Source organism: Sapajus apella, unplaced genomic scaffold (genome assembly GCF_009761245.1).
Source record: "Sapajus apella isolate SASKATOON/1434 unplaced genomic scaffold, GSC_monkey_1.0 scaffold17, whole genome shotgun sequence".
Lineage (NCBI taxonomy): Eukaryota > Metazoa > Chordata > Mammalia > Primates > Cebidae > Sapajus > Sapajus apella.
In genome coordinates this window covers 12,810,493-12,826,431 of record NW_022436957.1, presented here as the reverse complement: position 1 = coordinate 12,826,431, position 15,939 = coordinate 12,810,493, and the positions used below count along the sequence as shown (strand labels likewise).

At 39.5% G+C, this 15,939-nt stretch overlaps 1 protein-coding gene across 9 annotated transcripts in view; it reads right to left on the bottom strand.

Moving 5' to 3' along the window:
* Positions 1 to 15,939, bottom strand: part of REPS2 (RALBP1 associated Eps domain containing 2) — a 221,826-nt gene that overhangs the window by 89,344 nt on the left and 116,543 nt on the right. For all 9 annotated transcript variants that reach the window (XR_004271124.1, XM_032285998.1, XM_032286002.1 and 6 more), the window contains exons 7-9: positions 13,691 to 13,754; positions 7,606 to 7,748; positions 1,263 to 1,357 (exon numbers count right to left, since the gene is read on the bottom strand). Coding sequence is in view for 8 of the 9 variants with exons in the window: in XM_032285998.1 (XP_032141889.1) it covers positions 1,263 to 1,357; positions 7,606 to 7,748; positions 13,691 to 13,754 (302 nt within the window). In the remaining variant the exon portion in view is untranslated. The remainder of the gene's footprint in view (positions 1 to 1,262; positions 1,358 to 7,605; positions 7,749 to 13,690; positions 13,755 to 15,939) is intronic.

The window sequence follows — 15,939 nt, the reverse complement described above, 5'->3', positions numbered from 1 at the left end:
ACACACACACGGAGTCAGAGAGCTATAGAGATAACCATCCTCGCTTGATAAAGCTCTTCAAACACTGCTAGAAGCACCAAAGTAAACTGAGGGCCATGAAAAGTGGCAAACTATTTTATCTGTCTCCTTGTCATATGCATTCTGAAGAAAAAATTTTAATCAAAATTCTTCAAATGCACCTTTGTCATTCCTCCTGAAATGACTTTTCTTTATATCTTTTTCCCATGAGTAGAAATCTGAGGAAACTACCAGGAAGGCTACAACTCAAAGAAAGAGGAGCAAAGTGTCAAGAGAGATGTTAGAGGGGCACTGGAGAGGCAGGCTTGACTGGCTCGCAGGGGAGCAGAAGGTGCCATCCATAACACATGCTACAGGCATGAGGGACTCATGTAAGAGGATAAATCATCATGCACAGTCACAAGAAATTAAAGAAATGTCCCTGTTCCCTGCCTTTGACTTCTATCATCTTATAGTGGTTTCAACTTGGGTCAGAGGACTCTAATAGGAGTCTGTGAGTAAAGCTCCATTTATTAAACATTTCCAGGTCTTTTAAGGAAGGGAACAGCAGGTATCCTAAGTTGTCATCATAGTAATCATAATGGTGATGATGACGACCATGACAGTGGTGATGACAGCAATAACTATAACAACTCCTATTTATTGATCCATAGCTAAGGCTCCCTGAGCACTTGGCTAAGCTCTCCCATCCATGGCCCAACACTGGGGGAATTCTCCGAGTTCCTTTTGGGGATCATCCAAATCAGTCCTCATTTGGTCCAAAAGCTAAAAACCCTGAGGGAGCTCCGAATGTGATTTGGGTCCCTCATATAAAGTTCTCAAACCTCCTCTCAAAACAGTTCTGGTTCAGTATAACGTATTAATGCCCAGCTGATAAAAAATACAATTAAAATTGTTTACCAGGGAATTAAAGCTTGGTTAAAGTAAATAACTTGGCTAGAATTTTCTGGCTTAGTTTGGCTATACCTACATGTTACCTCTAGAAGGTCTAGAGATTATGTTACTTACTTTACCACATCCAGTTTTAGGGAGAAAAGGGAAAAAAAATTATAGATACATCTGGTGTCTAGATCTAAAAGGCTGAGCATCAAAATATTAATAATTTCCAAGTATAAAGAGAAAATATTATAAAAGTTCATTTTCAAACAAAAGGAAAGTTCCTTTTCCAGAGTTCGTAAAGAACATAGGCTAATGGATTTAACTCCACACACATCCTTATTTATTCACATATGAAGATCTTTCACCTCCATCCGATTCAAGTCACGAGGCTGTTGATTTGCCGGCAATGACTCAGAATAAGAATCAAATAATTGACAGTCCCACTTGGGCTTAGGAAAAGCTAGGAAGAAACAAAAAGAATATATAAGAACATTTCCTATAGCCATAGTAATCGGTGTTTCCCATTGGCTTTTCTGTGCTTGTTAAATATAACAACAAAATCAGCTTGCTTCGATATACCACTTATGGCATTCATCATGCTGAGGTATTTTAAGTTCTATACATGGACAACCCCAGTACTTCTATTATACCCATTCCACATGTGATGAAACCAAGAACAGGGAAGTTAAGCAACTTACTCAAGGTCATACAGCTGATAAATGGAAGAGCAGGGACTTGAACTCCCAGTAGTCTGGCTGAAGGGTATGTGCTCTGAACATTTCATGTTATAGCATAGTAATTTTCCACATTAACCATCACTATCACAAACATAAGTCTTAACTATGTTACTAGGGTAATTTCTAATATATAGCAACATTAAGGAAATACATCATTTAACTACTGTTGGAAATAGGCGAGATCTTATAATGATGTGCACCCAAGTTAATTTTATGAAATATTTAACTCCTTGGTTGGCAGGAATGATAAAAATAAGAGCATAAATTCTTGCTGATTTACAACAAAGAAAAAAGAATCACATTAAGGGTTGCTTTCAATATGCAACAGTGACACAGGCTGTTATTTGGGTAGTTGAATGAATTCACATGAGAAAAGATCAGGCTACTTGGTAAGCTAATTACTTCACACCAGGCTATGTCTTAGAAGCAGATTCTGCTTCACTAGTTTGTCACAAAGTAATTAGGAAAGAAATATTTCAACAGCTAGAAAATTTGTCAATATTCCAAAGAGGAAAAGCAGACTGTGAGAGATAATAAACAAGCTACAAATCAAATATGTCAAGACAAGCTATTAGGAAATGAAATTGTAATGCAAGGTTTAAAAATTTTGAATCTTACTTCAAAAAAATAATAATAATAATTTTGAATCAAATGTGAAAAGTGGATTGGCATTATTTTTAATTGTTCCCCACCCTCCCACTCCCACCAGGGACTGAAATGCCAATATCCTTCTGCAGTAAAGTACTGGCCATTGGCCAGGCATGGTGGCTCACACCTGTAATGCCAGCACTTTGGGAGGCTGAGGCAGGAGGAGGATTGCTTGAGCCCAGGAGTTTGAGACCAGCCTGGGCAACAGAGTGAGACCCAGTATCATCTATGTATCTACCTACCTACATACCTACGTGTCTATCTAATTTCAAAAAATAAATACATAAAATCAGTAAGTACTGGTCCAAGTATCAGTACCACATGGAGTTGAGTGCAAGCATCTTAATTTGTTCATTTGCTTACTCTAGTTAGAACTTCACTGATATCAGATGGGGCAAACTATGGGCCCTGGTGGTTTTTCTGACCATACCTCATAGTCTGTTTCCTTAGTAAAAACTCAGTAAACACCTTTCAAAGAACCATTCCTCAGTCCAGCCCCAAGAGTGGTGTGAACCATTATTAAGATTTATCTTTCTGATCTACCAATCAGGGCTCTGACTAGAATAATATGACTGATGCTTTATCATGAGGGGATCCTTCCTGTGAAGAAAGCTAACACTTTCCAAAACTATAAATGTTGTCAATCACCTGCTAAATCTCTCTCCAAGGTGTCCACATCTCTCCATCTCACCGTCGCCTCCCCAGTGCAAGTGCCCCACTGCTCCTGACTGGCCAGCTACCACAACTTGGTCTCCCAGTTTCTACCCATGCCCCTCAGAATCTGTTCTCTGGACCGTAACCAGCATGATCATTTCACATATGAAATCTGATTGTGTCATTTATCTGCCTAAAATAAAGCAACAATTATTGCCTGTCATTTGTTCCCCACCTTATTCCTCAGCCTCATCCCAGTCCCTCTACCCCTGGTTCTGTGCACGCCAGACACTGTGGCCTGAAATTCCCACTCCTCCTGTGCTCAGAGCCGCCTCTAAGAGCCTCCCCAGCATACCTGCCGCTCCCCTTTCCCAGGACCCCGCTTCTCCCTTCTTCGCCTATGTAGCCCCTAGCTCAGCCTTCACATCTCAGCCCAGATGTTTAAGGATATCTTCCCCAAGGTCATGCACCCTGTTGCTGCACCTGTACTTCCCCTTCATAGCATGTATCAACTATACAGGAGATCTGTTTCATACAGCATTCTGACCACAGAGAATGATGTGCTACCTCTCACACAGTAAGTACTCCATAGATATTTTTAAACAAACTCTATGACAAAAATTTATATCAGAACCCACCCAATCACCTATCAAAAGGTGGCTTTTTTTTTTTTTTTTTTTTTTTTGAGACAGAGTCTTGCCCTGTCACCCAGGCGAGAGTGCAATGACACTATCATGGCTCACTGCATCCTCTGCCTTCCAGGTTCAAGCGATTCTCCTGCCTCAGCCTCCTGAGTAGCTGGGGACCACAGGTGCGCACTACCATGCCTGGCTAACTTTTGTATTTTTTGCTGGAGACGGGGTTTCACCATGTTACCCAGGCTAGTCTTGAACTCCTGACCTCCAGTGATCCTCCAGCCTCAGCCTCCCAGAGTGCTGGGATTACAGGTGTGAGCCACAGCAGCTGGTCAAAACTATCAAAAGGCAACTTTTGACGAAACTATCAGAAGGCTAGTGAGTAAGCCACTAAATAATACAACTCTGTCCTTGAAGTTTTACTATTAGGGAAAACGGACTATTTCTATAATTGCAAGTAAAATGGCATCAGATACAATTCCTGTTCCATTATTTTAGAAAACAGGCCAGGTGCTGTGGGTAGCTCACGCCTATAATCCCAGCACTTTAGGAAGCTGAGGTGGGTGGATCACTTGAGGCCAAGAGTTCAAGACCAGCCTGGCCAACATAGTGAAACCCCGTCTCTACTAAAAACACAAAAATCAGCCAGGCATGGTGGCAGGTGCCTGTAGTTCCAGCTACTCAAGAGCCTGGGACAGGGGAATAGCTTGAACCTGGGAAGCAGAGGTTGCAGTGAGCCAAGATCATGCCACTGCACTCAAGCCTGGGTGATACAGTGAGACTCTGCCTCAAAAAAAAAATTATTGTTTTAGAAACAAGCTTGTCTAGTTATAAATGCATAAAGATATCAACCAAATTTATACACTTCACCAATCTTATCAAAAACTGGATTAGACTTTTAAAGACTGAATATAGATCAATTAGAAAAATGCTGGAAAAAGAGTCAAGCTTTTTTTAAAAAAAAAAAAAAAAACTAAATGAAATGCCATTAAGATGGGGAAAAAAAAAAAAAAAAGCCAGGCATGGTGGCTCACGGCTGTAATCCCAGCACTTTGGGAGGCCAAGGCAGGTGGATCACAAGGGCAGGAGTTCAAGACCAGCCTGGCCAATTTGCTGAAACCCCGTCTCTACTAAAAGTACATAAAATTAGCCTGGTAATGGTGGTGGACGACTATAATCCCAGGTACTCGGGAGGCTGAGGCAGAGAGTTGCTTGAACCTCGGAGGTGGAGGTTGCAGTGAGCTGAGATCACACCACTGTATTCTAGCCTGGGCAACAGAGCGAGACTCTGTCTCTCACACACACACACACACACACACACACACACACACACACACACAAAATGAACAAAAAAATGAATAGGATCATTCATATTTTGCAAAGAAAAGCAAAAATAAAAGAAAGCACAGAGAAGACCTAAATGGTTCTGGTCATTTTCTTAAGCTTCATACAATGATAAACATGGGTGATAAAGCATTTTAAAATATGCTATCACTGAATTTGATAGGATTTTATGAGTTATTTCATGTTTTCCATTAGAACTATAAAATTATTAATTAAAATTAATCCCACAAGCCCTGGAAATGATGTGCAATTTTTGTTTAACTGACGTGTATATGATGAATTCTTCCCTCGTTTATAAATGCATGCTGACAGTCTCCATAAAAGACCAGGAACAAACATGGGGCTTCCTTTCATGTGAAGAAAGATGGCATTTCATTGGCACTCTTTTTTTATAACTCCTCTATTGAATAAGCAGGTCAAAAGAAGCCATTTGCAGTAGGAAAGGAATCAAGAGATTACTTCTTTCCTGTTAACATACTTTTAGCTCATGGCTTTCAGGTGTCTAAAAATTAAGTCAGTTTACTTTTTTTTTTTTTTTGAGATGGAGTCTAGCTCTGTCACCCAGGCTGGAGTGCAGCGGCATGATCTTGGCTCACTGCAACCTCTGCCTCCCAGGTTCAAGTGATTCTCCTGCCTCAGCCTCCCTGGTAGCTGGGACTACAGATGCGCACCACCACACCTGTCTAATTTTTGTATTTTTAGTAGACAAGGTTTCACCATGTTGACCAGGTTGGTCTCAAACTCCTGACCTTCAGTGATCCGCCTCCCTTGGCATCCCAAAGTGCTGAGATTACAGGTGTGACCCACCACACCGGGCCATTATGTCAGTGACTTTTGAAACAGTCTGTGAAACACTTGGACACCTACAAAAGTGACTTGTCAAATAACAAGGCATGGCATTTGCCACAGGTTCCATGGCCATATGGCATCAAAACAATAAAACAGCACTAGTCATGACCCCCAATCAGAAAACTCAGTGTGGGTATGGGAGATAAGGTTACCCAGGACTCTTCCCCAAGGCTCAAAAGAGGGCACAGTAAAGATATTAAATATAACTAACCCTAGAACAGATCTTGGCCCTTTGCCACCTGTTGTCTCCAATCCCAAGAAAAGGGGTTCCTCTATGACCCTGCACTGCCTTGTCAATGAGAGCCATGTAGGCGTCAAGATAACCCCCAGATGGAAGGGAGGGAGAGCGCGCGCGCAAGCGAGCGGCAGGTGTAAAGAGGGAAAGAGAGGGAAAGAAAGAAAAGAGGGGAGGAGAGAGGAGGAGAGGGGAGGGGAGGAGAGGAGACGGGAGGAGAAGGGAGGGGAGGAGAGGAGAGAGCAAAGAGAAAAGAGCAGTTTCCCATGCTCCTCAGCTGCAAGTTTATTCCTGGGACCCTTGAGAGTCTTCCCAGCATCTAAGAAGGGGCAGCAGGCTAGACTTACAGACTGCAGTAGGCAGAAAGCAGGTATTGTTAGCAAAATCCAAGTCCAGAAATTTAGGTTTTGCTCTCTGAACTCTCCCCTTCTTGTATTTTATGGGGACATGTGAAGAAGATCCCAGAATGGGTCACCTTCTCCCAACATGTTTACCTGTCACTTAACAGCTGCCACAAACATAGCCTTTTCCCTTTGAGTTCCTATCCTCTTGCTAATTTAACACAGAAAATGACAGACTTTTTACCTAAAAAAGTCAGAGGCTCTGAGACTGACTTAGATAAGACATTTGCCACTTTGAATCTGGTGTCATCAGGAAGGGACTAGACAAGATAAACTAAGGCCTTTTGTAGATCTAATCACAAAATTTATACTCTACTAATAAGTAATTATAGTTTCTTTAGACACTGCTCCCTCTTGCTAATAATCACCCATGACTAAGCTCTCATTTCTTTAACAGCCCTTCCCTAAAAAGTGAGAAAGGTTGTTGAAAGCACCAGCTGTCTCTAGGGCCTCTCAATGAGCACTACACTTCCATGAATAATAGAAATCAGACCAGTGCCCACTTGCCTTTGAAAAGGGCAAGACACACTATTAATTTTTCACTCTTCTAAAAGAATTAATACATATGTTACACTCACAATGACTCTTTCCTATCTAAAGGGTCCAAAACAATAGTTTGGGTGAGACTGTTTTATTAAGTTTTATTCTAACCCGCTGATATGCTAGAATCTAGAATATTCTGTATCTTCATCTGACTGTAGTCACATGGGTGTATACATATATAAAAATGCATCAAGCATACATTTAAGGTGATAGTGCTTTGCACATTTCACTGCATGTGATTTTTTGACTTTTAAATTAGGTATAAGAGTTCTATTCCACTCCATCGCCCAGGGCCACCTGGAGACACAGATGTGCCTAAAGATGCCAAGTTAACAGTTGGCTCTATAAGATCTTCCTCTTCATTTTACACCAGCTGGGAAGTTCAGTACTTGCCTATTTCACAACTGTCATGAAAGGGTAACTAACTTTGGTTCAAATCTATCTAGATGGTATAGAATGAGAAAAACAGATAATTCGCACTTACCAAGAGCAGCCCTATTCCTCACATTATGAGATGTGAAAGTCTAATATCGGTTAAAGAAAAATAACTATAAATACCAAGGTCTCCCTAAAGTATCTGGACATCATTTTAAGAAACAAAAGTTTTTTACACAGCCTGGAGGAAAAGTACTTAAGGTTTACAATTTATGGTGAGGCCTTACCTGCCTGCAGGTACTCTGGCTGCAGAGTTGGAGGCAGGCCCTCAGGTAACGGATAGCCGTTCTTCCGAGCCACAATGAGATGAAACGCAGCACAGAACTCAGGCAGGGTCAGGGCTCCGTCGCAGTCCGCATCACTAAGTTCCCTAAACGTAACAAATGTCATCAGTACCTAACATGGAGCTTACAGAAAAAGTTACTTGGCCCAAACATGCCAATAAAACTCCCAGACTCTCTGGTGATGGCCCTACCAGATACCCAAACCCTCCTAGCCAAATCCATTTGAAATCTCTGGGGGCCACTCTGAGGAAGAAAAATGCTGATTGATGGGATCAGCATCAGTAGCATTTTATAAATAAAAATTTAAATTATTCAGGTTTCCTAATTGGTCTGTTTAACAACACGGAGGACATGGTACAAGAAACTATGGCACAGAAAGAAAAATGACACCCAGATGTCCACAGTCATTGAGCAAATGCAGGCTGCATGAGGTGAAAAGCCCTGGACATGGTGTTCAAAACAGGCAGAGGAAGGGTGGCCACAGCCATTTTGTAGATGTCCCAGCCATTAAGCTGTTTACCCGGAGCACAGAAATAAGCTCTCTGTTTTTCAGCTTTATGGGAAAACCTTGGAATTTTCAAGTTACGCAAATTTTTGTACCAAACTGTTCTTTGCTTGTGAACTCTCTCCTGGGAAAATAAAAGTAAGCTCAATAAAAAATGGAATGAATTATGTTTTAGGATAAAACTAGTAAGTAAAGAAGACTGGAACCAGATAAAACAAAAAGGAAGAAAGGGGAGTCTTAAACAGGCTTATCTTCACTCTAGTCATTATTTCCCACTAAAAGGCACAGACCTATTTACTCAGCACAAAAGAAACTTATTTGCCAAAGTATTATAACTAAGACCCATAAGCTTAACCATTTCTTAGGTGGACAGGGACAAGCATACTTGTGTTAGGACAGAGATAAGACACATACAAAATTATTCTAGAAAGGTATCATTATCTGAAAGAAAATATATCTCTAAGATGAGCTCCATAACCTCCTCCTCCTCCAATTTCGAATGTACTGGGGCCCTGAAATAGCTGTTCCACAGAGTGAGGGGTCAGGAAACTGCTTCAAATGTTGGATAGAGAGAATGCCATTCAGCTTTCATGGTATGTCTCAACAAAAAGATAGGAGACCTCAGGCCAATAATGTTTAGACTGGGAATTCTGCCAAAATAAAAGGTATTCTTTCCAAAATGATCATTTCTTTTTTTTTTTTTTTCCTAGCCGGAAAAGCTAATATAAGGGCCAAGCATGGTGGTTCACGCCTGTAATCCCAGCATTTTCACAAGCCAAGGTGGGAGGATCACTTGAGGCAAGGAGTTCAAGACCAGCCTGTTCAACACAGCAAGATCCTGTCTCTAGAAAAAACTGAAAAGTTAGCTGGGGACCCAAGAGACATATAGAGAACTCTCCACCCCAAATCCACAGAATATACATTCTTTTCAGCACCACATCACACCAACTCTAAAATTGACCACGTAATTGGAAGTAAATCACTCCTCAGCAAATGCAAAAGAACGGAAATCATAAAAGTCTCTCAGACCACAGTGCAATCAAATTAGAACTCAGAATTCAGAAACTAACTAAGAACTGCACAACTACATGGAAACTGAACAACTGGCTCTTGAATGTTGACTGAATAAACAATGAAATGAAGGCAGAAATAAAGATATTCTTCAAACCCAACAAGAACAAAGACACAACGTACCAGAATCACTGGGACACATTTAAAGCAGTGTCTAGAGGAAACTGTATAGCAATAAATGCCCCCATCATAAGCAAGGAAAGATCTAAAATTGACACCCTATCATCAAAATTGAAAGAGTTAGAGGAGCAAGATCAAAAAAACTCAAAAGCTAGCAGAAAACAAGAAATAACTAAGATCAGAGCAGAACTGAAGGAGATAGAGACACAAAAAAACCCTTCAAAAAATCAATAAATCCAGGAGCTGGTTTTATGAAAAGATCAACAAAATAGACCACTAGCCAGATTAATAAAAAAGAAAAGAGAGAAGAATCAAAGAGATGCAATAAAAAACGATAAATGGGATATCACCACCGATTCCACAGAAATACAAACTACCATCAGAGATTACTACAAACAACTCTATGCACATAAACCAGTAAACCTGGAAGAAAAGGATAAATTCCTGGACACTTGCACCCTCCCAAACCTAAACCAAGAAGAAGTTGACACGTTGAATAGACCAATAACAAGGGCTGAAGTTGAGGCAGCAATTAAGAGCTTACCACCCAAAAAAAGCCCAGGTCCAGATGGGTTCACAGCCAAATTCTACCAGACATACAAAGAGGAGCTGGTACCATTCCTTCTGAAACTATTCCAAACAATCCAAAAAGAGGGAATCTTTCCCAAATCATTTTATGAGACCAACATCATCCTGATACCAAAACCCGGCAGAGACTCAACAAGAAAAGAAAACTTCAGGCCAATATCCATGATGAACATAGATGCAAAAATCTTCAATAAAATACTGGCAAACTGATTGCAACAGCACGTCAAAAAGCTTATCCACCACAATCAAGTAGGCTTCATCCCAGGGATGCAAGGCTGGTTCAACATACACAAGTCTATAAACAGAATCTACCACATAAACAGAACCAAAGACAAAAACCACGATTATCTCAATAGATGCAGAGAAGGCCTTGGACAAAATTCAATTGCCCTTTATGCTAAAAACCCTCAATTAACTAGGTATTGACGGAACATATCTCAAAATAATAAAAACTATTTACAACAAACCCACAGCCAATATCATATGGAATGGGCAAAAACTGGAAGCATTCCCTTTGAAATCTGGCATTAGACAAGGATGCCCTCTGTCACCACTCCTATTCAATATAGTATTGGAAGTTCTAGCCAGAGCAATTAGGCAAGAAAAAAAGGGGGCGGGGATATTCAATTAGGAAAAGAGGAAGTTAAATTGTCTCTATTTGCAGATGACATGATTGTATATTTAGAAGACCCTAACATCTCAGCCCAAAATCTCCTTAAGCTGATAAGCAATTTCAGCAAAATCTCAGGATGCAAAATTAATGTGCAGAAATCACAAGCATTTCTATACACCAATAACAGACTAACAGAGAGCCAAATCACGAACAAACTCCCATTCACAATTGCTACAAAGAGAATAAAACAGCTAGGAATACAACTAACAAAGGATGTAAAGGACCTCTTTAAGAAGAACTACAAACCACTGCTCAAGGGAATAGAGAGGACACAAACAAACAGAGGAACATTGCACACTCATGGTTAGGAAGAATCAGTATCGTGAAAATGGCCATACTGCCCAAAGTAATTTATAGATTCAATGCTATCCCCATCAAGCTACCAATGACCTTCTTCACAGAACTGGAAAAAAAAACACCTTAAACTTCATATGGAACTAAAAGAGAGCCCACATAGCCAAGGCAATCCTAAGCAAAAAGAACAAAGCCAGGGGCATCACACTACCTGATTTCAAACGATACTACAAAGCTACAGTAATCAAAACAGCATGGTACTGGTACCAAAACAAAGATATAGACCAATGGAAAAGAACAGAGGCCTCAGAGGCAATGCCACACATCTACAACCCTCTGATCTTTGAAAAACATGACAAAAACAAGCAATAGGGAAAGGATTCCCTGTCTAATAAATGGTGTTGGGAAAACTGGCTAGCAGTGTGCAGAAAGCAGAAACTGGAACCCTTCCTGACGCCTTACACTAAAATTAACTCCAGATGGATTAAAGACTTAAACATAAGACCTAACACCATAAAAACCCTAGAAGAAAACCTAGGCAAAACCATTCAGAACATAGGCATAGGCAAGGACTTCATTACTAAAACACCAAAAGCATTGGCAACAAAAGCCAAAATAGACAAATGGGACCTAATTAAACTCCACAGCTTCTGCACAGCAAAAGAAACACTCATTAGAATGAACTGGCAACCAACAGAATGGGAAAAAATGTTTGCAATCTACCCATCTAACAAAGGGCTATTATCCAGAATCTACAAAGAACTAAAACAGATTTACAAGAAAAAAATAAACCCATTCAAAAGTGGGTGAAGGATATGAACAGACACTTTTCAAAAGAAGACATATATGAGGCCAACAAACATACGAAAAAATGCTCATCATCACCGGTCATTAGAGAAATGTAAATCAAAACCACATTGAGGTACCATCTCACGCCAGTTAGAATGGCGATCATTAAAAAATCTGGAGACAACAGATGCTGGAGAGGATGTGGAGAAATAGGAACACTTTTACACTGTTGGTGAGAGTGTAAATTAGTTCAACCATTGTGGAAGACAGTGTGGTGCTTCCTCAAGCACCTAGAAATAGAAATTCCATTTGACCCAGCAATCCCATTACTGGGTATATACCCAAAGGATTATAAATTGTTCTATTATAAAGAGACATGCACATGTATGTTCATTGTGGCACTGTTTACAATAACAAACACCTGGAACCAACCCAAATGCCCATCGATGATAGACTGGACAGGGAAAATGTGGCACATATACACCATGGAATACTATGCAGCCATAAAAAACGATGAGTTTGTGTCCTTTGTAGGTACATGGATGAATCTCGAAACCATTCTCAGCAAACTGACACAAGAACAGAAAATCAAACACCGCATGTTCTCACTCACAGGCAGGTGTTGAACAATGAGAACGCATGGACACAGAGAAGGGGGCATCACACACTGGGGTCTGTTGCAGGAGGCCAAGGAAGGGACAGCAGGGGGTGGGGATGTTCGAGAGGGATAACATGGGGAGAAATCCCAGACATAGGTGAAGGGGAGATGGAGGCAGCAAGCCACATTGCCGTGTGTGTACCTATGCAACAATCCTGCATGATCTGCACTGTACCCCAGAACCTAAAGTACAATAAATTTTTTAAAAATAAAATAATTGACATGTCAAAAAATTCAAATAATTTACATGTTAAAAAATCAAATAATTGACATGTAAAAAAAAAAGTTAGCTGGGAGGCTGAGGTAGGAGGATTGCTTGAGCTTAGGAGTCAGAGGCTGTAATGAGCTATAATTGTGTCACTGCACTCCAGTCTAGGTGACAGAGTGAGCCCTCATCTCCAAAAAAAAAAAAAAAAAAAAAAAAAAAAACCTAATATAAGGCTTGTAAAAACAAAATATTATGCCAGAGTATATACTGCTGAAGAACCTAAATCCAGCTCAGAATACCAGATACATTGGCATGCACGAATATTATTGGAGTAGTTTTCCAATAAGATGCACAAAACATGACAAGCAATTTTAAATCCTATCATAATTCTATAAATCCTCATGCAAAAAGCTTTATATAAACATTCCAATGTTTTTAAATAGCAGTGTGATCTCCTGCCCAGTTTGGGGGAAGAACTAGCCCACACACAGCCGAGAGTTTACAGCAGCACCGAGCATTTTCATGAATGCAAATAGAGCCATCTGGACCAGCCCAGCACAGCCCTTCTGGAGCCAGAGCACATAAAGGTACAGTGGATACCACAGCTGCAAGTTTGAATTAGGGCCCAGCTGATAAACATCAGTCAAATTTGCAAAGCTCAGAGGCAGCCAGAATAATCAAATCTAACCTAACTCCAAAATATTCCTCAACCTTCTGTTCACTTGGCCTTATAAAATATAAAACATATAGCTTGTCAAGGTCCTCTGGTTACTTTATCACACATAGTAGAAAAGTCTGAAAATGAAATCTTCAAGATGATAACTCTCATGTGCCCACAATTGCCTAGACTGAAAAGGGATTAAGATGGGGATAATAATTAGGAAATTACTCTAAAATAATAGCTAACACTTACAGTGCTTAGTATGTGCCAGATATTGTTCATTGTACTTTTCATATGATAATATTTAATTTTCACAGGAACAAAAATCTGAGTTGTATTCACTCTCATAGTCTGTTTAAAACATCATTCAAAATATAAGACTTTTTAAAATGCAAAGGTAGCAACTGAAGGATGGGTTATGTATGATGGTATTAATGTCATATGGCATTAATTGTACTTACCATATATAGGAGAGTTCTGGAATGGAAAGCTTTGATTTGGTGAAGAAGTTCTTGGCCACAGAACCTGTCAAGTGCCATTGTTTAAATAATCCATTAATTACTCAGCTAGAGTAGCTTTTACATTTATATACAAATAAATCACAATTTTCAGCAATCTCTTCTATATAACCACAAACATATTTATTCCTCAAAGCAATTATGAATCATGGGACTAAAAGCAACACATGAATCACTTTTTTTAAAATATGTAAATTACAATAGGGCAAAAGAAGCAATAACAATGCTCATGACAGATGCAAATCATATAAATTAATTTCTGCTTCATTTTTATCAAAATCTGCAAAATTTTACCAAAAATTTAAAAGACTAATTTCAATACTTTGAACAAATTTGGCAGATTTCAAATAGAAATTTCAAATAGAAAAGTAAAAGAAAACTGACCAAAAAGAAGAAAACTAATACCAATGATCCCACCACACAGAGATAAGACAGACATCTTGGGAAAGAATTTTTGGTGAGATTTAAGAACTCCTAGTTGCTTTTTGAGAAACTTATCCAAGAATCTTTCTTTCTTCATTGTTGATTTACCTGTATCCATTGAAATCAGGCAATCATTCCACTTTACATGTTACATAATTGCAAGACTCAGCTGTACTTGAAATGTTAGACCTTACTGAGATTGAAATTTGAATACTTTCAGCTCCCAATACAGTTTGATATGGCAATTCCACTCCTAGGTATGTATTCAAGAGAAATAAAAATATATGTGCACATAAAAACTGGTACACAAATATTTAAGTAAGTATTATTCTTAATACTCCAAAAGTGGAAGAACCCCATATGCCTATCAACTGACGAACAGATAAATAAAATGGGATATACTGATACAATGGAATTATTCAGCCATAAAAAGGAATGAAGTTCTGGTACATACAACATGAATGAGGCTTTAAAACATTATGCTAACTGTTGGTGGGAATGTAAATTAGTACAACCACTATGGAGAACAGTTTGGAGGTTCCTCAGAAAACTACAATTAGGGCTACCATATGACCCAGCAATCCCACTGCTGGGTATACACCTAAAAGAAAGGACATCAGTATATCAAAGAAACATCTGCACTCCTATGTTTGTTGCAGCACTGTTTACAATACCTGAGATTTGGAGGCAACCTACGTGTCCATCAACAGATGAATAAAGAAAATGTGGTACATATACACAATGGAGTACTATTCAGCCATAAAAAAATAATGAGATCCAATCATTTGTAACAACATTGGATAGAATTGGAGATCATTATGCTCCATGAAATAAGCCAGTCACAGAAAGACATCACGTGTTCTCCCTTATTTGTGGGATATAAAAATCAAAACAATTGAACTCATGGACACAGAGAGTAGAAGGAAGGTTACTAGAGGCTGTGAGAGGTAGTGGCAGGGAGACAGTAGGGCTGAGGTGGGGATGGTTAATGGGTACAAAAAACTAGTTAGAAAGAATAAGACCTATTTGATAGCACAATAGGGTGACTATAGTCAATAATAACTTAATTGTATATTTTAAATAACTTAAAGAATGTAATTGGATTGTTGATAACTCAAAAAATGAATGCTTGGGGGGATGGATATCCCATTCACCATGATGTGATTATTATGCATCATGCCAGTATCAAAACATGCCACGTACCCCCATAAATATACACACCTACTATGTACCCACGAAAATGTTTTAATAAAAAAAAACTAAAACATTATGCTAATTGAAAGAGATGAGACACAAAAGATCACATGAGATTCCATTTATAGGAAAAGGGATACATTCTGAGAAATGCATCATTAGGCAACTTCCCCATCATGTAAACAACATAGAGTGTACTTACACAAACCTGGATGGTACAGCCTACTGTACACCTAGGTTAGATGGTGGAACCTATTGCTCCTAGGCTACAAACCTGTACAGCAGCATGTTCCTGTACTGAATACTATAGGCAGTTGGAACACAATAGTAACTATTTGTGTATCTAAACACAACTAAATATAGAAAACAGCCTGGACAATATAGTGAGACCTCCTCTCTACAAAAAAAATTAGCCAGGCATAGTGATATGTGCCTATAGTCCCAGCTACTGGGGAGGCTAAGGTGGAAGGATCTCTTGAGCCCAGAAGGTCAAGGCTGCAGTCAGCCAAGATCACACCACTGCACTCTAGCCTAGGCAACAGAGACCTGGTCTCAAAAAAAAAAAAAAAAAAAGG